The 26,905-nt window shown below is 35.2% G+C and overlaps 1 protein-coding gene across 2 annotated transcripts in view; it reads right to left on the reverse strand.

Annotated features, from left to right (window-relative positions):
- LOC150091595 (cotranscriptional regulator ARB2A homolog) overlaps nucleotides 1-26,905 on the reverse strand; it is a 149,924-nt gene that overhangs the window by 86,719 nt on the left and 36,300 nt on the right. For both annotated transcript variants that reach the window (XM_090384792.1, XM_090384802.1), the window contains exons 7-9: nucleotides 17,965-18,103; nucleotides 12,341-12,460; nucleotides 1,117-1,233 (exon numbers count right to left, since the gene is read on the reverse strand). In XM_090384792.1, the coding sequence (XP_090240918.1) occupies nucleotides 1,117-1,233; nucleotides 12,341-12,460; nucleotides 17,965-18,103 (376 nt within the window). The remainder of the gene's footprint in view (nucleotides 1-1,116; nucleotides 1,234-12,340; nucleotides 12,461-17,964; nucleotides 18,104-26,905) is intronic.

Genomic DNA, 26,905 nt, shown 5'->3' on the forward strand with positions numbered 1-26,905 from the left:
GTGCCACAAAGAGAAAAAAGTTGCAGAACACTGGTCTAGTTGATGAGGTTTAGAAGCAGGCCAATAGTATGGGATTGTTTCAGCTGAATCATTGGTAGTAAAACACCTAAAATCATTTAAGCCCATGATCTACTTGGAGATTTCAACTACGTACTACCTACTTTGTGGCAGTATTTAAGGAAAAAGGCTCTACATCAGCATGGTAGTGCTCCATGTCATACAGTAAAGGTAATATGGGACTGATACATGGACAATGATGTGGAAAAGTTGAACTGGCTAGCTTGGAACATAATCCTACTGAATGCCTGTGGAATAAATTCAAATAGCCTTCTTCCCAACTCTGACAGCTAATTTGTGGGAGGAATGGATACAAATTCAAGCCAATGCTAACAAAGATTAAGAGGTCACACAGACAAAAGGTGGCCCTACTATATATATTTTTTTAATTGAAAGGCTTTTTTTTTTTTTTTTCAACAACTCATGTACATCTGAATACTTCTGATCATATAGTGTATTTATATAGAAATAACTTATTTTATAATCAGATAATTTTATTGATAAAGTACTACTCTTTGTTTATAACATTTGCTAAAACATATGAGGACCTCTACATAAAGAAATTTACTGAGAAGACAGCCTCTAAAGACATTATTTTTTGCTGTCTTTAATATTTACCTGTCAGCAACTGGCAATTTAAGTGATTATTCTGTACTTATAGTTATAAGTCACTAGTTAGTTCTTAAAAAATACAGGTGGATCATGGGGTAGGGATCCTTTGTAGATCACAGGCTGGGAATTGCAGGACCTAAGGTATTAACTTTGGTCACATGACTGCTTAATTTTTTTTTTTTGTTGATTACTTGGTTTGTATATAAAAGTATTATATATACAGTATTCAGAAATGGCTCCAACTCTTAATTCATAGTTTTGATAAATTTTCCTTCTTTCTCAATCTTAGAGACAATGTTTAAATCAAAAGGATACAAGAGTTGGAGGAAGGGGAAAGTCTAATGGGTACTAATAGGGCTCTCAACTTCTTTCCTTAAATATTCAGCTAACATATTGAGACAGAGATAGAAACATATATAAATTTAGGCATACACAAACAAAACTTACTTTTTGCAGCCAATGAACTAAAGATGATGGTACCATCTGATGACGAAGACTATGTACAGAATCCGTAAGAGCTATTGCAAAGATCTGATCTTGAAATGCTCTTTGGAAATAATTAGCCTACAATGAAAAGAGCAAACATTTTTATTTATCTCATTTAACATTCCAAATGAAATCAAGATCAAAGTACTGTAAAAACCTTGGGAGGTGCAATATGGCCACAGAAGCCGATGCGCCAACAACTACCAAATCAAAAAAAAAAAAAAAAAAAAATGAAATCAAACATATCTCACCATCAAATAAGTAATTCCAGAAATACTAATAAAAGTAGTCCCACAGACCCAAAAATACTTTCATGGAAGAAATGGAATGATAAAAAAATAATAATAAACAAATTATACACATATAGCAGGGAAAAAAGCATTAACCCTTTGCCAGGCACATTAAAAGTATGACATTAGCAAACACATTGGTGGACTCTTTCCACTATTGTCATGGAATAAAGGCATGAAATAATTGAAAATTGTTCACTTTTTGAAGCTATCTTTATTTTTAATCTATTAGGAACACAATTATGAAAATTTGATTTTTTTTATATTGAATTTGATTTTTTTTTATATTGAAAATGTATATTATTAATTAAATTTTTAAAATACTCCTCTGACAGGCTTTACCTTCCCTATCGGCGAGTGAAACTTGAAAGAAACAAAAATTGAAAAATCCGCACACCTCAGTGACTGGAGAAGTAAACAAACTAATGCCAGTGAGCATCTCTTTTTACTTGCTTCACATTAAAGATTATGCTGGTCTTTAATTGGATGCTACTGACATTACTAATTTTAAATTCCTGCTTTAGATGATTATATGCAAGAACTAGCCTCACAAAGCCTAATGATTTTAAGACCCCAAGGCCTTTTATTATTTTTTATGGCCAAACTTCTATAACAAAAGAATTAATGTTACTGACTGAAAGCCAAGCCAATAATGAAGGAATACTAAAATTCACACTGATATCACTGATAGATATTTTTATTTTTAAATTTAAGTCACTTTGGTAGACATTCACTACCAACATTCTTGGCAAAAGATTGAAATCAGATAATGTCTAATAAAATAAAATTAGAGGCCACTGAAGAAGACTGGACACAGTTCCAAGACCATGAAATTTCAAATGATAAACTATGTGTAGGAATGTACGTGAATCCAAAATAACAAAAACAGACATAAGAAAATTCTCAAGGAAAAGAAAAAGTAGGTATCATGGATAAAATAATTTTTATTTTATCCACGATAAAATAAAAATTAAGGAGAATAAAAATAAAATAAAATTAAGGAGAATATAAAAAGTCCATTAATTAAGCAATAAAAACCACCAAAATAAATAAATTTAGCCAAATACAATGATATATAAACCATGAAATATTGATACAAGCTGACAACCTAAACTGAAATATCACAATGAAATCTAACAATAAAAATGAACGAGTTAGTTAATGTATTGCAGTGTGTTATATTTCAGGCACATTGTTTTTTTTTTATTAAATTAATTTTTTTGTTCCATTTCTGTGATTAATAGAAATGAAAAGTAAACATAATTACTCCTTATCAAATAATTACTTTATAGAACACTTAATAAAACTCTATAGGTTTATATTCTCTAAATATATAGCAATTCATTTAGTTTAATTACAACTGTATAATATTTACATATTTCTCTCTCTCTTTTTTTTTTTTTCTCCTTAAGTCTCATATCTTTCTGTATATATCAGAGTTTCTCAATCTGTGCATCGCAACACCCTGGGGAGGTGCCATAATTTACCAGGGGCATTGCAGACGATGTAATAGTTTATGTAAGATTTCCATGGCAAATATTAAAAATGTATTAAGAATGATTTTTTTTTTACACTATTAGATATCTACTACTATTTGATCTGTATTATTAATGTAAATAATTATAGAAAATATTTGGAGTATTTTTGAAGAAGAGAATGCACTGTTCCCTGACCATATTCATGGGATCCGGTTACTACGAGCGATTGGTTGGGTATTTGTGCACATTATTTGACCTTGCATGAGTCTGAATGAGGTGACACCATAAATCTGCTCATGTTAACCACATGTTCAGAGTACAATCAGTCATTTGGTCTAAATGCATGTGTATTTCGAATCACATAACAACGTCAACATTTTACATACGGTGAGTTACTTATATTAGACTGGTGTTGCGCATATGTTAAAAGTAACTAAATTAAAAAAAAACAAATAAACCATAGTGTTACGTCGCATCATTGTTTGTGTTTTTCAATTTATTATTTTTTTTTATAACTGACCATGGCAAAAGAATTTTTCAATATGAATAAAAAAAAAAGCAAGCACAAACATCACATTAATGTTTTTTAAGAATAAAATAATATCCCGATTATTAGTTCATGTATTAATAATTATTGTATTAACATATTAAAAATAAGAAATTGCACAATTATGGATGTTTTACTTCAAGGGAGGCGTCAGGAAAATTTTACAGGTCAAGGGAGGCAAGGGTTCAGGAAGTTTGAGAACTTCTGGTACATATGCATTTCTTCAAACATCACATTCATGAGTCTTGAATAACAATACACACACAAAGTGTGTGCCGCCGCTGACTCTCTAAAGCTAACAATTTGTCTGATTTTAATGAAATCTGGAATGGCTTGACAAATATTTTTAAAAGACCCAATACATCAGAGGCAGCAAAAAGCATTTTCCTCTTCATGACGCTTGAGATATAAACTTAAGTGAAAATAACAATTAAAAAAAAAATAATAATAATAAAAATAAATTGCCAGCAGCATGACAAGACAGAAGAGCGAAAATTGTGAAATTATACATAACAATCAAACCAACAGGGAGGGAAGAGAATAAAATTATTGCAGCCAAAACTCTCAAAGATAATTTAGAAAGTGTAAATACAAAGATAATAAAATATAATCAATTAAATTTTGAATAGCCAATTAAATGAAATTTAATGGCGCCCCTCTGACGAGCACCCCTCTGAGGTCCAAATTTATGTGAAATATCACGAGCAGAGATGTGAACAACTACAATAAAATAAAATAGACTGACCATTATGCCCCATCTCAACAGAGGACCACAAGGCCAATAATGGTCAGGGAATCGCTCCATTTCGATCGCTAGACAAATTGCCGCAAAGGCGAATTGATCAAAAGATCAATCCGCCAATGCAGAGGATTTGAATAGCGGTGGTCCTGATGCAGCAAAAATTAAAAATAGGACAGATACAAGCAATCAAATGCAAAGCCACACCACTGACAAAAGTAATCTTAACCAGATTATATAGGCAAAACATGAACTATGGATGGCAGCACAGGTGCAGCGTTAGCAAATCAGCCCACTACTGTCATGTGATATACTTATATTTGAATAATGTTTGAAATAATTGAAAACTGAATCTTACATAAAAAAGGGGTAAGGCATACATCAGAGGCAGAAAAAAAGCATTTTTCTCTACATGATGCTTGAAATATAAACTTAAGTGAGAATAATAATTTAAAAAAAAAATAAAATAATAAAAATAAATTGCCAGCAGCATGGCAAGACAGAAGAGCGAAAATTGTGAAATTATACGTAACGATCAAACCAACAGAGAGGGAAGAGAATAAAATTATTGCAGCCGAGAGTTTTGACTGGCAATTTATTTTTATTATTTTTTTAAATTATTATTCTCACTTAAGTTTATATATACATATATATATGTGTGTGTGTGTGTGTGACTGCATCTAAAAATTAAAGGATGGATTGTCAGTCACTGATAATATTCTCAGAAAGCTGCCATAAACATAACTGACAAGCAGTATTTCCAAAAACAATCAAACAAGCACGTAAATAACTTGTGACTGGTTGCAGCTTTTATACTGCCCAAATAATAAAAAAAAGGAAAAACACCACATCTGAAACCAAACCAAGAACTCACTGCAACATAAGAATGAAAAGAACATTACTAATCTTATCTTATCTATTCTTATATCTTATCTTAGTCTCTCTCACTCAGCTCAATAAAAGCTAAGTAAAGCAGTATGCACTGAAAACATTTTTTCAGTTTATACTGTTTTAAAAGTTGTAGCCATTCAAACAAGTTACTTATGTGCACATTTGACTGGTTTCCATAACTCTTTGTCAGTTATGTTTATGGCTGCTTTCTGAGGAAAACATATCCATGGTTGATAATCCTTCATTTCATTTTTTCTAATGAATTGCATCATGATATTTCACACTGTTTAAGCATAAGTAAAATAATTTGGGATCCCTATAAAATTGTATCTGACTAAATTTATTAATTCTAGAAGTTTTTATTAAATAATTCAGCTTTTCAATAGTGTCCTTAATTTTCCACATTATTATTTAATCCACAGTACTTACTTTTTCTATGTCTGCTTTCATTACTTTGGTTTCCTATGGCCAGTCTCTTCAGTGGCTTCTAAATTCAATTTTATTATACTTTATTTGATTTTAATGGCCTTTGCCTCATTGTATTTTTAAATTTGAAATTTTTGACATTTCAAAGTATGTATTTTTTCATCTAGTTTTAGTAATTTTATTATTTGCTCACTGTATATTAATATTATATTACCTGGCGACATTAGTCTCTGAAGATTGGCACATACTGTGTCTCCTTATATGCACTTTTTTGCTGCAGTTTAGTTTTTATGGACTAATCTTATCTTAGTCTCTCTCTCTCTCTCTCTCTCTCTCTCTCTCTCACACACACACACACACACACACACACACACACACACACACACACACACACACACACACACACACACACACACACAATTTATGGGAAAAGAAGAATAGTTGGACAGAAATGATTAAGATTGTTGAATAAATACCACACCAGTTTGCGCATCTGCAGATGTCACTTGAGTGTTATGTAGATATCAAATAATTTGACAGGAAAGTGCACTTTTATTCTAAAAGTGTAATTTCATAAAAAAGCAGTCCTAAGGACATTAATCAGATAGGACAGTCCGGTAGCATCACAGTTAGTGCATCCAGTAGCATTAGTATACACTATTTTTTGTCTACCATTTATGCTAATACAGGAAAGATACAGTAGGTTACAGGGAAACAAAAACCTCTATTTCCCTTGTGAAGCTATAGTTCAGGAGATGAAAAGAAAGTGGTGTAATCCTCTGTAACAATTAGTAGACAGATATCAGATGTGAAAGGGAAGAAAGAGTCTGTTAACTGGGCCAAGTTTAACTAGATTTTCTGGGGGTCTTCATTCCTATCCCAATAGCCAGACTATGGATCCATGTATGTTGTTTTGGATATATGATTTAAATTTAATTTTAAATATAAATTTACCTTAAATTAATTCTAATTTTTAATTTTAATTAATGAATACCTGGATAAAACTAAATGGTTTGGTAATACAGCTAGAATAACTTCCAGTTAATGGCAATCTATTGCAATCACTCAATTTTCAGAAAGTTCAAGTTTGTAAACATGCCATAAAAGTTAAAAGATAGTTTATATGGATAGCAGACCCCTCCATTCCCCTTGGAAACCTAATATTCAAGAGGTGAAAAAGTAGTTGATAGTAGAAAGAAACTGGAGGTGAAGAGGCAATGGTATAATATTAAATAACTCGAGCAATCTGGCATATCAGTCCTGTCTCAATAGCTGGACCATGGATAGCAGTAAGTGTAATGTCTTGGAAATAACTGGTATACTGACAAAAAGATGAAAATTATTGAAATCACAAAATTACTAAATTATCATACTTACACAGCTAAAATCACTAAACTATATATGCAGCAAATTACTAGCTATCTTTTCAAAAAGCTATAACTGGCAGTTGCCCATGGAGGCACATAATATTTTGATTATCAAACTTTATAGATAATACCAATTGCATTGCCTAAAGAACTGCATGGCTTAAGATTTTTGCAACGAAACAGGATTTTTCAAGTAATTTAAGATTTAAGCAATTTCTCTAGAAAGAATGGCTGTAGTTTCGATACAATGTAGGTATTAAAAATAAGCTGAAATATAAAACTAGAATAATTTACTGAAACAAAAAAAATTATTACATCGATGGGTTGCATTTCTTTTTCAACACATTGTATTATCTGCTCAGCAACCAAAATATGCACATGCCTGCATGCATGCACACATACACTTTTTACACACTGCAGCCTTCCACTCTTAACATCTTCCTTGTTAATTTTATTGGGTCACATTTTATTTCATGTATGACCTCAGCCAAGTCTTTTTTTTTTTTTTTTTTTTTGATTTGGTAGTTGTTGGCGCATCGGCTTCTGTGGCCATATTGCACCTCCCAAGGTTTTTGCAGTACTTTTGATCCAAGCCCGAGGCGGGAATCGAACCCGCGACCTTTGGGTTGCTGGGCAGGTACTTAACCCACTCGGCTAGCCCGGTCGGCAGCCAAGTCTTCTAGCTATGGCTGCAATCAAATTTGTTTTTCTCCCAAACTCAAAAACTTGGTTTTCTCTTTCGCTCTCAGCATTACTTTTCTTCCAAACAGCTGTTCACTCTGTACAAATTGCAAATCTGCCCACCATGGAATATTGTTCCCACATCTGGGAACAATATTCCATGGTGCCCCCAAAACCTCTCTCAGGCTTCTAGATTCCATTCAGAAGAGGGCAGTTAGGTTAATTAATGACTCCTCTCTAACAGAGTCTCTCCACTCACTGTCTTATAGACGTACTATTTCTGCTGCATGCCTTTTCTACAGATACTTCCATGGGCATTGTTCTTCTGAATTGGTTTCTATAATTCCCACTCTCTGTTGTAAAACAGTCCGAACACGTGCCGCCACCAGCCAACATCCATTTACTGTCCAACTTCAAACTCACAGAACCAACTTTTCATCTTCCTCGTTTATTCATTCAACTGCTGTTTTCTGGAACAACCTTCCTTCGTATATCTTTCCTGAAAATTACAGTCTACAGAAGTTCAAGTCTAATGTCAACAAATATCTTCTTTCGTCTTCTCAACCTCCAACCCAAGCACAGTACTAAGTACTATAGGTTCTAATACCTCTCGTGTTTGGGGTGTTCATAAAAAAAAAAAAAAAAAAAAAAAGAATATAATAACTTTTCTGACCAAATATTTTGCACCTTATTTCTAATTAAGACCTTTTCTAAAATATTTAACTACAGTAGATAAAAATGAAAGTATGTGTTTTTGCAGAATTTAAAATCTTTAAACAAGGCAATGGTCATAATGCTTGCAGCTGAACAAACTTTGCTTTGCAACAATTTGTCCTTATACTGCACTATTTTCAAACAGATGGCTTCAATGAAAGGTTGGATCGCCATTTGTTTAAAAGAAAAGATACTGCTATACAAGCTGTTTCTTGGCTAACTGATTCCTCATCAGATAGCAGACTGTCTCTAGTAACAATGCTTGGACAAAACAGTTGTAAAGAAGTTGTTCAATGTGAGTTTTCATGTGTATATGAAGTCAAAGTTATAATACAGCTAATGCTATATGGCTTCAGAGAAATTATAATTCAAAGCAGCTTATATTGTGCTGGGCTATAAAAACACAAGAGAGAAAATTTCTTAAAATTTCTCTAAGACCATATAGCCTTAGCTGTATTATAGAGTAGAACCTGGATAAGAAGTTTTTCAAGGGACAGGAGGTTTAGAACTTATGCGGGAAAACTTCTTAGAAGGGAAAATGACCTAAGGGTATGAAATATTAACTACACAAATAAAAATGAAAAGATACACACGTAAGTTAAAGATGATTTTTAAGTACTATTTCAGAATTTATAAATATTTTACTCTGCCTATGGAAACATTTTTAAACTGAGGATTTCTAATTGCTTAACATTCTGTTCATCAAACTCATTACCAAGTTCCTTTGGAGTTTCAACATACCTTAAAAGGTCACAATTACAATAAGGCACAGCAACAATCTACTAAGTAATTCAGAACTGTTCCCAACCATCAGAACTTAACACTTAACGTGGTCTACGTATCCAATTTGGATATCAATGAAAACAACTGCAATATGTCACTTCCATTATATCAAAATGTTTCCACTCAAAATGGTTTAGCACTGAAAGCCTCACACTATGAAAAATTCACTATTCACTAATCGAACAAGTTAGTGCCAGGCATCATTTTAGTTCATAGTAAACCCCGGAAAAAGGTAAAATGGCATCGTTTTTGTTAAATCTCATATTGTGAATGCCTTCACGAGTTGCCCTTATATTGAACTACCTCAAATAAGCAATGCTTCAACAATGGATTCTCGAACAGGCAACACTTTGCCAATGGATTCTCGGCAGATACCATCACCCCACAACTCCTGGGTGATGGTATTCGCCGAGAATAAGTAACAGTTATCTTCTCCATTAGCGAAAAAGCGTTGTTTATTGGAGGTAGTGGAATATCAGGGCAACTCATTGTGAAGGCATTCACAATATGAGATGTAAAAAACAATGCCATTTTACCTACTTCGGTGGTTTACTACGAATTAAAATCATGCTTGGCACTAACTTGTTCGATTATCAAATGTTTATATTGTTTAATATTTTTTAATATTAAAAATAATTTCTATATTTAAAAAATGTATTAAGTGGGAGAACGTCATTATAATAATACACTGTGTATTCTTTATCACGAACTTTTTATGCAGGAAACTTCTTATGCGGAAAAATAATACATTACAACATACAGAGTTGAAATTGGGACTTAAAAAATCAAACCTAGTACAAGGGAAAACTTCTTATGCGGGAATTTCTTATCCAGGTTCTACTGTATATCTGAAACAATGCCTTCTTGTATTGCACGGCAGTTCACATCAAACACCTTCTTTATAACTGTTTTGTCTGGGTATGTCATTAGAAACCACCTATTATTTGATAAGGGACCAATTAGTACAGTCAGTCACAACAATGTCTCATCTTTTAGTATTATTAGTATTAGCAAAGGAAGTAAGAAAGCATGCTTACAAAACATCAGCCAAAAAAATAAAATAAAACTACCAACCTCATCTGTATATTCCCTTCTACTAATTTATCTAATTCTTCCTTAAATTTATTCAAACAACCTACTTCCATAACACCAGGTGGCCGAAAGCAATTTTTCATACATCTATCACTAAGCTTTCATTTTTCAGTTTATATTCCCATATATTTGAGCTATTAAGCTCTTATTGCTATTTACATTATTGTTCCCGTATATGTGTTGTCCGAGACAGTAAACTAAATGCCATCAGCATTTAGTTTATTCGATCTATTTAAAGCCTTAAACATTTCAATCAGATCTCCTCATAGGTGCCTAGTTTCCAAGCAATGCAATTTGCAGAGCTGAAGTTTTTCGTGATAAGAGCATCCTTCTGTGTCCTTGAATAATCTGGTTGCTCTTCTCTGTGCCCATTCCAAAAGATCCACATCCTTCTTAAAATAATGATTTCAGACATGTATGTAGTACTCAAGGTGTGGCCTAACCATTGCCTTATACAATGGAATAATCAACCTGCTGAAAAAATTTGAATATAATTTACAGAACCTCAATGAACTGTCCTTGCAGCTTGTCTTCACTGCTCAGAAAACTTCACATTCAACTATATATAATTATCCTTAGATCTCTGTTTTTCTCCAACACCCAGTGTAGTACCATGTAATTGGTATGCTATTCTGAGATTACTGCTGCCCACATGCATTTACCAATGTTAAATGCCAATTGCCACTTCTCAGCCCATCTGTCTAATTTTTCTAGGTCTTACTGCAGTAATATGCCTTGATATCTGTCAATAACCACCCCGTCAACCTTTGTATCATTTGCAGACTTGGACAATAAGCTTGGTATGCCTTCATCAATATCATTAATAAATATTGAAAATAGTAAGGGACCCAAGCACTGAACCGTGAAAGACTCTGCTAATAACATTAGTCTAAGAAGAGTACTGCACATATATAGCTACACGCTCAGTGCCAAAAGCTTTACTAAAATACTAAGTATATGATGTAAAAATTATTTTTTGCATTCAGTTCCTTTGTTACTATATCACATTATCTGACCAGATTGGTCAGACAAGATCTCCATGCTGTGATTTCTGTACAACTCCATTCCAGATGATCCTGTAAAACTTCTTTAACCACTCACTTCATTCTTCCTTGGAAGAGAATTTGAGTTTAGAGGTCTGTAATTATTCACTTTGCTTGCCCTTTGATTCCCCTTTGTGAATAGGAGAGACATTTACACATCTCCAATTAAGGAGACTTCCCTTGAATCCAAAAATGCTCTCATAAATATGGCCAAAGATTTGCTTATCTCTTTTTCTGATTCTTTCAATATAATTGGATCAATTCAGTCAGCTTCAGATGCCTTATTTACTCTTAGCTTCAACAATTTCTCTTGCACTTTCTTTTTAGTAATCATTTTAGTTTCCAGTTATGATGATTTGATATACTTCTGATATTCCCATCCCTAAAAGCTTCTTTGCATGTAATGTAGATGAAAAATATTTATTTAATTTGTCAGCAACCTGAACAGGATCATCATTGGTTGTGCTGTTCATATCTAGTGAGCCAATGAAGTTCATCTCTTACCTTCTAATGTTAACATAAGCAAAGAATTCTCATAATCTGCCTTAATTTTCCCTAAATCCCTTAGTAACTTGATTGCAGGCTAGTTTATACTTACTATAGGCTTCTGATAACTTAATGATCCCATACATTTTGATTCTCTGCTACTGGTCTTGGCAGTTCATCTCACATTCATTTAGGTCAAAATCTCGAATAATATCTCTTGATTGGTATAAAAATCATAGTAGCTTCTATGATTATTTCCCTGAATGTTTCCCATTTAGAATATGTAGCTGTTTATATCATCAGTTGGTTCAGCTGAACAAATGGTGATTAAACAAAAAAAAAGCAATTTTAATCAAATGGCCAATTAACCTTCCAGTGAGGCCATCTGTCTGAAATTAGTGCAATACTAGGGCAACTTGTTGAAAAGGAAAGTTTGTTATGCTGTGAACATTAAAACCATTTCATTTTCTAAGCAGTTTAAATCCTGCTATCCACAAAAAGATAGAAAAGAACAGGTAGAGCTACAAACTCATAAATTTTCTAAGGCCATAAAGTATTGGCTATATTATAACATTAAGCTATTCACTCATCTTTTTAAAAAGCATTTAGAAATTTCTAAATATGAGAAAGCATCCAGGAAACACTTACCAAATTAATAGTAACAACTCCTCCATAGCTATGGGCAATTATTGCAATATGTTTAGCTGCTGCTTTTTGGACAAAATTTTCCCACACATATATTGCATGTTTTTCAGGATTTTCACTACCCTGGAAAATATATTTACTATGTAATTGATGGCACAATATAATTACATATTTTTTTGTTTTTTTTTTATTATTACAGTAAATAATTCAATAGTGGATAGGTACTAGAATTTTTAAGGGTTGTATTATTGAAATCAGCTTAAAGGCAATGCAGATCTTAACACATTTATAAACTGTATGTGCTTTCTAGAAGTCAATATTTCTGCTTTACAAGATAAAAAAAACAAAAAAAAACCTGCAAGTTCACAATGAAAAAGTTCAATGAATAATTCCATATTATTGAATACTTTAATGCTACATGAAATTCCCAGAAAGAGTTCTTCCTATCATTGTGGGATTTGAACCCAGACTGTTTTGCTCATCAAGCAAAGCCATCAACAACAGAGTCATTGAGGCCATATGTAATAAGTTAATTATAAAATTGGACTCTATATGGTAATTTTACCATAAGTTCTTCCAAAAATCTGCTTTAAACATAACATAAGGCAGAACAGTAGAAACGTATGTACAACATGAGCTGAAAATTAGATTTTCTTATTTATTAGTTTCTGAATACCAAACCATACAAACAAAATACTTAGTGTTTTTTATATTTTTTCTGAAAACTCAGCAAAATATATATTATTTTCAGGAATTCTTTCTGGAAATATTTTCATGCCTATATTACCTATATTTTCCATAATTTTTATGTACAGTGGTACCTCGGGTCATGAACTTAATTCGTTCTTTGACTCCATTCACGAACCGAAACAATTTTTCCCATTGAAATTAATGCAAATCCAATTAATCCATTTGCCTGTCCCAGAAACATTGTTTTTTGACTTTTTTATGGATTTATGTGTGGCAAAAATATATAATATATATATAAAATATACAGTATAACTTTACCTTTGTGGTTGATAGTTGCTGGCACAGGTAGATGGCAGAGGAGGAGGAGGAGGAGGAGGAAGACTACTCCTTCAAAGGAGAGTCCCATTCCATAATAACGTCAGGCATTTCTGGTGTTTTTTTCTCTTGTTTGTATCCTGGGAAATGGTTCGATTGCTGGCTCGGTGGCTGGTGTTTTCACAAGATAATGATCCAGAGACATTTGTCTTTTTCTTTGTTGGATAATTTTCTGAAAATGGGACATCACATTGTCATTTAAAGTGTCCACTACTCTGCTGGTCACAGTTTTGTTAGGGTGATGCTTCTCAATGAAAACCTGCACTTCACTCCACTTGCTACAAATTTCTTTGATCTCAGCACTTGAAACATGTACCATCTCTTCCTCCTCCTCTCCTGAGTGCTCCTCCTGCATAACTTTCATCTGTTCACGTTGCAACTCAACAGGTTCTTCTGTGTTGGGTTCTTGTCTGTGGTCCTCGACCAGCTCCACCACATCCTCCTCGTTGACCTTCAAGCCCAAACTCTTGCCAATGGTCACAATCTCGTTTACTAGAGTTACATCTGTCTCCTCCAAGGAGTTACATCTGTGTCTCTATCAGGCACACAACCTGGCCAAAGTCTCCTCCAGGCAGATTGAAACGTGCGGTTAGAGACATTGTTCCATGCCTTGTCAATGAGGTTTAGGCAGTGGAGGATATGGAAGTGATCCTTCCAAAAATCACGCAGGGTCAAATCCGTGTCATTGGTTACCTGGAAACACCTGGAAAAAAGAGCCTTTGTATATAACTTCTTGAAGTTGGAAATTACTTGCTGGTCCATGGGCTGGATGAGAGGAGTGGTGTTAGGAGGCAGAAATCTGACTTTTATGAATTCGTATTCAACATCAAGGTCTTCTTCCGTACTTGGAGGATGGGCAGGAGTGTTGTCCATAACCAGCAGACACTTAATGGGCAAATTATTTTCCTCAAGGTATTTCTTGACAGTTGGGTAAAAACTTCAGTCAACCACTCCATAAAAAGTAATCTTGTTACCCAAGCCTTGCTATTCGCTCTCCACAATACCGGAAGTTTACTCTTTAGCACTTTATTGCGTTTAAAAGTGTGCAGATTTTCAGAGTGGTAAACTAAAAGAGGCTTAATCTTACAATCTCCACTTGCATTAGCACACAATAAAAGTGTAAGCCTGTCCTTCATTGGTTTGTGGCCAGGCAGTGACTTTTCCTCTTGGGTTATGTAGGTCCTTCTTGGCATTTTTTTCCAAAAAAAGTTCCATTTCATCACAATTAAAAACTTGATGTGGTACGTAACCTTCAGAGTTGATAAAGTTTGCAAATTCCTCCACATAGGCATCTGCTGCTTTTTTGTCCGAACTTGCTGCCTCTCCAAGCCTAACAACACTATGAATTCCAGTTCGTTGATGAAACTTCTCGAACCAGCCTCTACTTGCTTTAAATTCATCAATGCTAGCATCACTTGTATTCGGCGTTTTCGCCACTAAATCACCGTGCAAAAGTAACGCCTTCTCGCACATTAGGGCCTCGCTAACACTATCTCCAGCAAGCTGCTTTTCATTAATCCAAACTAACAATTTTTCTACTTCTTCTAACACTTGAGACGTTTGCTTCGTTAACATAATCACTCCTTTAGCCACATCAGCCGTCTTTAGCAAATCTTTGTTCTTTAAGATAGTACAGATCATAGATTTAGCCATGTCATACTGCTTGGCAAGATCAGAAACACAAACACCATTCCCATGTTTAGTTATTATTTCCTTCGTTTCTACTGTAATACACTTAGGCTTCTTTACACCACTGTCACTAACACTTTTCACTTTCTTGGGAGCCATAATGAGGGTTAATTTAATGAAAAAAGCAAAAAAAAATTGTATCAAGAACAACACAACGACAAACAATGTTCACAGCGTGCAAACCTGAGTACAACTGATGCTGTTTGCGAGCCGAAAACATGGCGCCAAAACCATGTTTGTGCGTTGGTGCGCCGAGGCATTGTTTGTGGGTCGAGTCAAAATTTGTTCGGAAATTGTGTTCGTGGGCCGATTTGTTCGTGACCCGAGGTACCACTGTACTAATATTTCACTAATCATCTAGATGAGCAGAGATTTCATCGAAAGGCAAATGAGGAATGAAATTATAAATGCCATGCTTATTCAGAATCCAATATCACAAAGCCCTACACGGTAGTGTATAAAGAAAGTTAGCAATAAAAATAAAGATTATTTCAGAAATTAATTTACAAAATTACTGAAAAATTACTAGAAATTATATCAAATATCTTATATATATTATATCAAAGATCCTACACTATGAAATTAAAATTCAAACCAAGAAACCAGCTTGGCTATCATAGATTATGACCCTTGCCAAGATTATTGTTATCTCAAACCATCTAAAACACATTATTTAAATAAGGAATGGGCAATATATGTTCCATGGCTAGCCTGTGGACCCTTTTCACAGGGTCCACAGCAATCTACAAAAATGTTGGTGTTCGGTCAATATTTCTCATTCTGGAATAAAATTTTAACCAACTGTGACTCAAGCAGTTGAAATCTATTTTTTGATTGTTTTTCTGTAGAAGCTGTTTTCCAAATGAAATATGTAAAATCAAAAACAAAATAAAGGCTCACAGACCTAAAAAAATAACTTACAAAATAGCCACATCAAGCATTTTGTGAAACACTGACACTCTCGTGAAAAATTTTGAAGTTCTAAAAATCACATTAATATATTTTATTTCTTCCATTATTATGTAGCAATTTCATATTTATATTCCACTTGTGTTAACTATCTGTTTCATTAATATTCTTAATAAATAGTTTAAATGATTACCATTGTTATTTTAAAAAAAAATCCATGTAAATGATATATAGATGAAAATATAATAAAATATACACTAACCTAACAAAACAGTGCAAACAAGATGTATAGAAGAACAAGCAGAGATATTCCAAACAAGCAGAATGAGTTGTGGCAAGAAGCTTATAGTTTCGAAGAGACTTAATTGTAAGATGTTATATAATTACCACTGCATGCAACAACAGTCACATATTTGAATCTCACAAAGTTAACCACAGCTGATCCCTGAACCAATTTTTGATCCCTGAAGAAAGCAGTGAAAATGAACAAAGCAAAGTCCATGGAAAAATCTTACACTGAAGATCCAGATGACCACGGCAGTATTTCTAAGTGCTCACAGGGATGCTGCATGGCATGGGTTTTCATGGCAGAGCTGCTGCTCATAAGTCCAACATGCCACATCTTAGATGCTCTCCAGATTAATCTGCATCAATGAATGGTCTGCAGGCAGTGTGAATTTATCTTTGAACAGTACAGTAGCCCCCAGTCCAATGTCCAATCCACATGCTCAGCCTTCTTTGGATAAACAAATATCCTCATCTTCTCGCACACAAGCCATACTCATCATGCAGCTGTTATGTATAGCAGTGGGAGATACATGCTTTTCTATAGCTTTGGCAAGCTACCAAAGTTTCAAGATGGGCCTCTGTAGCTTGTGGTCTACCAAGTGTTGCACATAAACAAGTATCAGCTATCTGGATTCACAATGAACTGGCTTAACATTTCCTGTAACCATTTAAAGATTTACAACAGTACAGAGTGGAATTGTTACTTAACTTGGCAGTAGCTGCACCCAATTGTTATAAACAGACATGAGGAACTTGACAGATGCCCAATTTTTTTCTGTTTCTGGAAAAAGTTTTTTAAATTTTTCTTGCTGTACACTAATATTTCTTCTTTTTTAATGGATTGAAGTACATGTTGTAGTACTTTTTAAAGTTTTAATAAAAAATTTTAATATTTAAAATACTATATTTCTAACATGATTTTTAAAAGAATAAAAATTATTAATATGTAGAAAAGAAAAAAAATTAACTCATGCAATATGAACACAAAACTAAGTCACTTCCATTTCAGTTCAGCCTTCAAGAGGGTGAAAGATTTAAATTTCACCCTTTAAGAGGGTGAAATTTAAATCTTGATTTGCATACATATTAACGTGCTTTTTTCAAGCAAATAAATGTATTAACAGATTAATAATAATCACAACAAAAAATGCATTTTGTGCAACAATTAAACATAAAAACAAAAAACTGCTTTCCATAGCAGATCCTTCTGCCCACGTAAGCTGATGTGTCAATTTAAAACTATATGTCAGCCACATGTTTATGGGATGCTAAAAGTAAAAATGGCATGTTAACTAAGAAAATGTTTTCTTTAGAAAGTGAGAGCATTACTAGTAGGTAACCTTGACCTAGAATAGCAAATGTTTGACACAAAACTGGAGTAGAACGTGTGAGGTTCTGCATGATTAGAGCACAAAATGTTATAAAAATGTTCTGACAGAATTTGTCAGATTCTTTGCATTTTTAATTCCATGTAAACAATAATTTTTCACATCAAAAATATGTTAAAAATACAAGTTTGATTATATTTAGGAAGGTTTGAAAAAAATTCTGATTTTAAATTATTAAAAATCACTTTAACCAGTGGTAGTCATGTAGGTCCTGCACACCTACCACTGGTTTAAACTGAAATATGTAATTTTATAAGAAAAAGATTTAAAGCAAGATATAATACTCACTCTTATAAATTTCTTTACACCATTTTCTTCCCTAGCATTATCATTAGTATTTAGAACTATTACTCCATATCCTAATCCCTGGGCTCTCTTGATGAAAGGTAGTTGTGTTCCACTATTCAGGCAATCATTGATGATAAGCCTAGAGAAAAAGGCATTTAAAGCCTTGAAACTTTTCTTAAAAGTGTTTTTAGGTTTTTAAACATAAAAGCATTGCATTCTTTTAAATTAATAAATACTGCTATTAATGGCTATCATATAACAAGGGGAAAAAAATACAATAACATAATGGTTGAATCATTTCCTGAAAGAGACTTTCAAGATTTTGTGGAAAAACATTAGCATGATAGGCTTTTGACATTTTTGTGTGCCAGCCATGGTTGGCTGGCACATAAAAATGTCAAAAAAACTCTACTGCAATAAAATGAAATATGATTAGGTGTTTATTAAAATTAAATTAAAAAGTTTAAAAATTTATAAAAAACACATTAAACATACTAAAATAGAAGGTTTTATCGACAGTAATAACATATCCATCTATCAAATATTCAAGTGATATGGTTAAGGTTTTCTTAAGAAAACAGTCAAGATTAACTGATACCAATTTCTCTTTCTCTTCCCTTCTTTAATTAAACAAACAAAAAAAAATTAACCCAGAATATAAACTACATTATTTGTACAGGAAATATATACTTGTCTGTTTACATAAAAAATTAACTTCTACACAGGAGACAACTTACACAAGAATTTGTGCCTACACAGAAAACACAACAGTACTTAATTTAAACTATAAAATGCAAATGAGGCAAGTGTTTGGCTAATGTTATTCTCTGACAACTGATAATTAAAATAGGTATATATAATAGTATATATATATATATATAAATAAAATAGATTGATAGGTATATAATTATTCACTGTGTTATAACCCACCACAAAAAAGAAAAGTACACCAAATAAAGAGAAATGGCTTATTTTATTTGAAAGAGCAGTTCAAAAAGTTTTCATATAAATATATATACATCAGCAATTTTTGTATTCTTAAAGATCCAGAAACAATATTCAATTTCACAAACTGTTGTCCAGCATCAGTTGTGTGTTAAAAAATGCACAATAATGGAGTTCATTCACACTTTTAACTTTAGTGCAAAACTCTTGCTCCTAAATGGCATGTTAACTAGGAAAATGTTTTCTTTAAAAAGTTAAGAGCATTACTAGTAGGTAACCTTGACCTAGCAGAACCTGTGAGGTTCTGTATGACTATAGAGCACTCCCAGAAGAACAAAATCCAGAGGAGTTATACTATGAGAAGGGGGGGGGGGGGGTGAGATTCCACCTCATCCAATCCACTAGCCTGGAAATGTGTTATCTATGAATTCGCTAACCATCAAGTTCTAATGTAGAAACAAGAGTTCAAAAACAAGAGTACGAGAGTAGCCTGTGCGGATGTACATTTTTGCCGCTCCTGGAACAGAGAAGTTTTTTCTGATTTATTTTCTGTTTTATTAGCTTAAATTGGCATATTAACTTATTTTCTAGAGTAGCTTTATATTCCTATTTACGATACTTAGATTAAAGTAACTTAGATAGAGATTTTGTAGGTATTACTTAGTATCGGAAAGGGTATCAAATCCACGTGTTTACCGTTCGTAAATTGCCGCCATTGTTACGTGATACAAAATATCTCGAAATAGATAGCATAAGCTTAATATAATATAGTATAATACTTAATATTGTCAATTAATCAGATAATTAATCTTGTTGAACTTCATTGTCAATTAAATTGTACTTTTAACTATACATATAACGACTTGGGTTACATAACATAAATAATTAGTAAAAAATAAATAATTAATACCTAACTTGATACGAAAGTTATATAAAGGGATTTCGTAGATAACACTCGATACTGAAACATAAATATAGCGTTATAACTGTGTTGGGATATAAATTTAGGGTTTTAATTTTGTACTGAAATTGAAATTTTATTGAAATTAAATCGAAATCATGACTCAGACCAGAGCAGCAAAGCAAAAGGCTCAAGCTAATGGGAGTGCTGTGGCTCAGGGGAGGACTGAGGAGGACAGTTGCCCTCTGAATCACAGCCTATTAAAATGCACTACTTGCTTGATGTTTATGGAGCAGTCAGGTACGGGACATGATACTGCCATGGGGGATGTCTTTGTGTGTGCGCGATGCAAAGAATGTAAGGAAATCAGGCGACAACTCAGCGTTGTTATGGCCCTATATGAGAGCTTGAAGGACAGGGTGGATGCCCTCGAAGGATTAAAAGTGAGGGGCCCATCAAGCTCTCAGCTGCCCACACCAATGCCAGAGCTTGCACTTGGTCATCACGCAACACAGCGGCAGCCCCCAAGGCAGAATGCGCTGGTCCCAAAGGAACTAGTAGTTGTTGGTGGCTCTATTGCCAGGGAAACGGGAAACATGCTTTGTAAAAAGGATAGGTGGTACAGGACCAGGGTATGTCTGCCAGGGGCAAAGGTTGATGAATTTGTAGAGCAGATATCATCTTTTAAGGGCACAAAAGGTGATATAGTTAAACACATTGGCACAAATGATATTAAGAGTAGGAGACCGGTAGAATTACTTAACAAGTACAAGTCACTGTTGAAAAAAAGCGCCGTGAATCAGGGTTGAATTTGAAAGTGTCTGCAATTCTGCCCAGACACGATAGGAGGGAGTATATGATGAGAGCCCTGTCAATCAATTCGGCCCTGGAAGGATTGTGCAAGGCTCAAGGGATAGAATTTTTTTCAGCCTGGTCTGTACTTGTTAACAGGAGAGACTGCTTCTACAGGGATGGGATACACTTAAATAGAAAGGGTGCACGAATGTTTGCTGATGCTATCGAGGAAGTGTTAGGTGGGTCGAAAAACTGCTAGATTGGGGGGATACGAGGACTAATAGATTAACAGTAGCCACTGGCAGAGGTGAAAGTGATTCTTGCACTGCTTCTATTGGAATGAGCTGCAGCCTGGAAAATAAGACGCAGGATATTTCAGACTGCTGGGAATCATTGGGGTACAAATAAACACATGGGTTGTGTTAGGGTAGCTAAGAATAGAAACAGGTGCATGTATACTTGCGTGTACACCAATGCTGGGAGTTTAGTAAATAAATTTGATGAATTTGAGGTATTGCTCAAAACGTCAAAGGCAGATATTGTGGGGATTTCAGAGACGTGGTGTCACACAGATATAAGGAATGCAGAACTGGAATTTGGGGAGTACAATGTCTACAGAAAGGATAGACAGGATAGGAAGGGAGGAGGGGTTATGCTATTAGTTAAGAAATACATAAAATCCAAGGAAGTGAAGCCAGTCGACATTGCTGGACAGTGCAGTGTTGAGTCAGTTTGGTGTGACATAAGCATTGGGAGATCAAAATTGAGAGTAGGATTGTGCTATAGGCCTAATGACTCTATGAGTATAATAAGAAACTGTACAGGGAAAAGGGCCAGTAAATCAGAGAGTCTTATAATAGGGGATTTTAATTTCCCAGATATTGACTGGAATTTGGGGCTGGTCACTCACACACTAGCAGGGCTTTTGTGGATTTATTGTGTTTTCTACATCAGCATGTTCGGGAGGCAACTAGAGGGAGTAATACTCTTGATTTGATTATCAGTAGTGATTCTTCATGCATTAAGAATCTGCAGGTAAATGAACCACTAGGTGGCAGTGATCACAGTGTGCTGAAGTGGGATTTACTCAAAGAGGTAACTACCATTAGGGGTAAAGGGAAGGGTTATTGCTTCCGTAAAGGCAACTACGATGGACTGAGACAGTATTTAAATTCTATACAGTGGGACCAACTGATGATGTTACCAACAGCAAATTCAAAATGGGAAGCATTCAAAGAACTTATCTTGGAAGCTACTAGGCTTTACATACCAACTAAGAAATATTGTTCAAGGTTTAGGCCAAAATGTATGTCAGATGAACTAATGAGGCATATGGCAGAGAAGAAAAATGCATGGGATACTTACAAATTAACACATGACACAGAAGCCTATGATAGATACAAGTTGATATGCAACCAAGTTACAAAGGAGGTTAGGCAGGCGAAGGCAGATTACGAGAAATCTTTGGCAAGGGATGCAAAGAAAAACAGCAAAGAATTCTTTACTTATGTAAACTCTAGAAGAAAGGGGATGAATCAGATTGGTCCACTTGATATCGATGGGTCAACTGTTAATGATCCTGCTCAGGTAGCTAACAAACTAAATGAATATTTTGCATCGACATTCACACATGAGGAGTTATTCAGTGAGGGGAATGCCAGAGGTGTATTCAACTCTGGCAGTAAGCTAGAGAATCTTGTAATAACTGAGAGTAAAGTGGAGGAGAAATTGTTGCAGATAAATACAAGAAAGGCACCTGGGGTGGATGGGATCTATCCAGTTATATTAAAGGAGGCAGCAAAGGAAGTAAGCAAACCCTTAGCCATAATTATGAGAGCTTCCTTGGATTCAGGGGAAGTACCCATGCACTGGAGATGTGACTCCAATTCACAAAGGAGGATCAAAGGGCAACACAAGTAATTATAGACCTGTTAGTTTAACTTCTGTTCCCGAAAAATTAATGGAGGCACTGGTTAAAGAAGCACTGCAGGATCATCTAGACAAGACTTCAGTTATAGCTCAGACACAGCATGGTTTTGTTAAGGGGAAGTCTTGCCTGACCAATTTGATTGGATACTATGATGCAGTCACAAAAGAACTGGATGCAGGGAATAACTTTGATATTATATACTTGGATCTTAGAAAGGCTTTTGATACTGTTGCACATGGAAGACTGCTGCACAAATTGGAGCAGTGTGGCATTGGAGGCAAATTGCTGCTATGGATAAAGGGGTGGTTGAGGGGGAGAAGACAGAGTGGCAATCAATGGACACTGCTCATCGTGGACTAATGTTATTAGTAGAGTCCCTCAGGGTTCAGTATTGGGTCCATTATTGTTTTCTGTATTTATAAATGATATTGATGATGGTATATCAAGCTTAATGTCCAAGTTTGCTGACGATACGAAGGTTGGCAGGGTTGTCAAGGACACTGCTGACACTATGCTACTGCAATAGGATCTGGAAAGGTTGAGCAGATGGGCTGAGAGGTGGCAAATGAAGTTTAACATTGACAAATGTAAAGTACTACACATGGGAAACAGCAACCCCAGAGCAACGTATCAACTCTGTGGTACTACACTGACAGTGGTAGAGAATGAAAGGGACTTGGGGGTGGTTGTGCAGGCAGATATGAAGTTCTCTGAGCAGTGCAGATGGGCTGCAAGAGTAGCTCATGGTGTATTGTCGATGATATATAGGAATTTTTCTAGCAGGGATAAGGAGGTGATTATTCCCTTGTATAAGGCAATGGTCAGGCCACACCTAGAGTACTGTATACAGGTCTGGAGGCCTCATTTTAAGAAGGATGTAGAGATGCTGGAACGAGTACAGAGAAGGGCAACAAGATTATTGAATGGAACAAAAGGGTGCTCTTACGAAGAAAGGCTTAAGTTTTGCAAATTACAGTGTCTGAGGACTAGGCACCAGCGAGGTGATCTGACAGAGGTGTATAAAGCCTTGAATAGTTTGAGCATGCTCAATGCTGATGGGATTCTTCCTCTTGCTCAGAATAATCACCTGAGAGGGCATAAATTCAAATTGAGGAAAGACAGAGGTAGGATAGACGTGAGGAAATTTGCCTTTTGCCAGCGGGTGGTTGGTTGGTGGAACAGACTTCCATCCCTTGTCGTGGAAGTTGATAGCCTAAATAAGTTTAAGGCTCAGCTGGACAGGTATTTCGAACGAACAGAGGTGTGAAGTGGAAGTGGTTATTTTTTATTTAATTATTATTTTTAAAAAAAAATTTTTTTTTTTGGCTGATGCTGCATAAGCTTGCTTTCTTGCATCAAATGCCTCTACTAATGCTAATGCTAGAGGAGCACCATCCAAATAGCCACTATCATTTTCAGTCTACCCAAGCAAGTTAATGGCAAAAGCCTTTCAACATGATTGATTGTTTGGTTTCAGAACTTGAACAATCTGAATTTTATATGCATATGGCTTAAAACAAGTGTGGAGAATCTACTATGACTAATTGAGCCAAATGAAGTTCTCTGCTGTCATGACCAATCAACTTCCTAAAAGATGCATGAACTCTATCGATTGTAACAGTCTCAACAGGTCTGCCTGGCTCTTTTTAGAGTAGAACACAATCAGTTATTTCTTGAAATTGTTTTTACCATTAGTGAACAGGCTGTCGTCTTCTCTTGGATGACTGTACAGAGAAATACAGTGGGCCAGTAAATCAGAGTGTCTTATAATATTGACTGAAATTTGTGGGTTGGTAACTTGCACATTAGCAAGACTTTTGTGGATTTATTGGATGCCTGATTTCCACAGCAGCATTTTAGAGAGGCAACCAGAGGGAATAATATGCTTGATCTGATTATCAGAAGTGATTATTCATGCATTAAGAATCTGCAGATAAAGGAACCACTAGGTACCAGTGATCAGCATATTGATGTAGAATTTACTTAAAGAAAAGTTTTTGCTTTTGTAAAGGTGACTACAGTGGTCTCAGTTTTTAAATTCTATATAGTGGGACCAACTGATGATGTTACCATCAGCGAATTCTAAATGGAGAGCATTCAAGGAATTAATCATGGAAGCTACTAGCCTTTTCAAATCAACTAAGAAATACTGCTTAAAGTTTAGGCCTAAATGGATGTCAGACCCTTAGCAAACCCTCAGCCATAATTATGAGAGCATCCTCAGATTCAAGGGAGATCCCCGCTGACTGGAGATGTGCAAATTTATCTCCATTACACAAAAGGGATCAAAAAGAAGTCTAATTACTCGTAACACGAGTAATTACAGACCTGATAGTTTAACTTCTGTCCCAGAGAAAATAATGGAGTTGCAGTTAAAGAAGCATTGCACGATTATCTAGATAAGACTGCAGTTATACTTCAGACACAGCATAGGTTTGTTATGGGGAAATCTTGTCTGACCAATCTGACTGAATACTAAGTTGTGGTCACAAAGGAACGAGATGCTAAAACTAATTTTGATATCATATACTTGGATTTCAGGAAATATTTTGATACTGTTGCACATAAAAGACTGCTGTACAAATTGGAGCAGTGTGGCATTAAGGGCAAGTTTCTGCTATGGATAAAGGGAAGGTAGAGTGGGAGAAGACAAAGATGGACAATTAATGAAAACTACACCTCGTGGACTAATGTTATTAGTGGATTGTCCCAGAATTTGGTGTTGGGTCCATTGTTATTTTATATATTTCTCAATGATATTGGTGAAGACATATCAGGCTACAATGTCCAAGTTTGTAGATGATACAAAGGATGGCAGGGTGGTTAATGATAGGAATTATAGTATGCTCCCGTAACAGAATCGAGCCAGGCAGATGGGCTCAGAAATGGCAATTAAAGTTTAACATTGACAAATGCAAAGTACTGCATACTGGTAGCAGTAACACCAGAGTAATGTACCAATTATGTGGTACTATACTCAGGGTAGTGAAAAATAAAAAAGATCTGGGGTAATTGAGCAGCCAGATATGAAGTTCTCTGACCAGTGCAGACAGGCTGCAAGGACATCTCATGTAGTTTTTCAATGATATACAGGAATTTTGCTAGCAGGGATAAGGAGGTGATTATACCATTGTATAAGGCAATGGTCAGGCCACATCTTGAGTACTGCATACACGTTCAGAGGCCTCATTTTAGGAAGGATGTAGAGCTGCTGGAACAAGTACAGAATAGAGAAATGAGTGTGGTCAGGGGAACAAAGGGGTGCTCTTACCAAGAAAGGCTACAGTTCTACAAACTGCAGTGTCTGGAGACTAGGCACCTGCGAGGTGATCGCACTGAGGTGTTTAAGGCTATAAATGGTTTGAGCAAGCTCAGTGCAAATGCGATTCTTCCTCTTGTTCAGATTATGCACATGAGGGGACATAAATTTAAGTTGAGGAAGGATGATTGCAGAATACATGTGCAAAAGTTTGCCTGTAGCTAGCGACTGCTGGTTGACTGCTGGAACAAACATCCATCTGGAATGGATGGGTGAAATGGAAAATGTGTTTTTTTTTGGCTGATGCTGATAAGCTGACTTTCTTGCATCATATGTCACTACTAGTGCTACCCTCGGTGGAGGGGCATCTGATTGAGGTGTATAAAGAGTGGGGCGGACGAATTACCGAATAATAGAATTTTCACAAAAACTAGGAAGCACAAATACTGGGGGAAACTAAAATTCTGAGCCTCAGAAAGTTTATATCTGGCCAACACGTTTTGAGCACCAATGGAATAAGCTAATTTCCCAGATGGCTGAGGCTGGCAATCTGCTAAGTTTTAAGGAGAAACTGGATCTGCATTTTATGGCAGCGGGAAAAGTATTATAAGAATGCAGGCTGTATAGAGGTGTTTGTTTTTTTTTTTTTTTTTTTTTGCTGATGCAATAAAAGCCTAGCTGCCTTGCAACTTTTGGCCATTGTTAATATCAATACTAAAGCATACACGAAGAGGCAAAGACTTCTAACCATTAGTGCAATGTAGCAAATTCTTTAAAGGCTCTTGCCACTTGCAACTAAATTCAAATAAGCTTTTGTATTTACTTCTTCCACTTACTCTCCTCTCCCCACCCTCTTCCATCGGCATTCAGTTGGTGGAGGGCAATAAATGGAAGAATTGCCTTTCCACTTCATTCCAATTAATAAATTGCCAGCTTGGTTAAAATATGCTAAACACTAAATTTTCCTTATTGTTACTTTCTCTCTCTCTCTCTCTCTCTCTCTCTCTCTCTCTCTCTCTCTCTCTCTCTCTCTCTCTCTCCCTCCCTCCCTCCCTCCCTCTCTGTGTTTTTGCATTTTTGGTTTAGTGGTCATATCCTCCACAGGTCACAC

Source organism: Mastigoproctus giganteus, chromosome 1 (assembly GCF_048544385.1).
Source record: "Mastigoproctus giganteus isolate SK-2022 chromosome 1, ASM4854438v1, whole genome shotgun sequence".
In the NCBI taxonomy this organism is placed as follows: Eukaryota; Metazoa; Arthropoda; class Arachnida; order Uropygi; family Thelyphonidae; genus Mastigoproctus; species Mastigoproctus giganteus.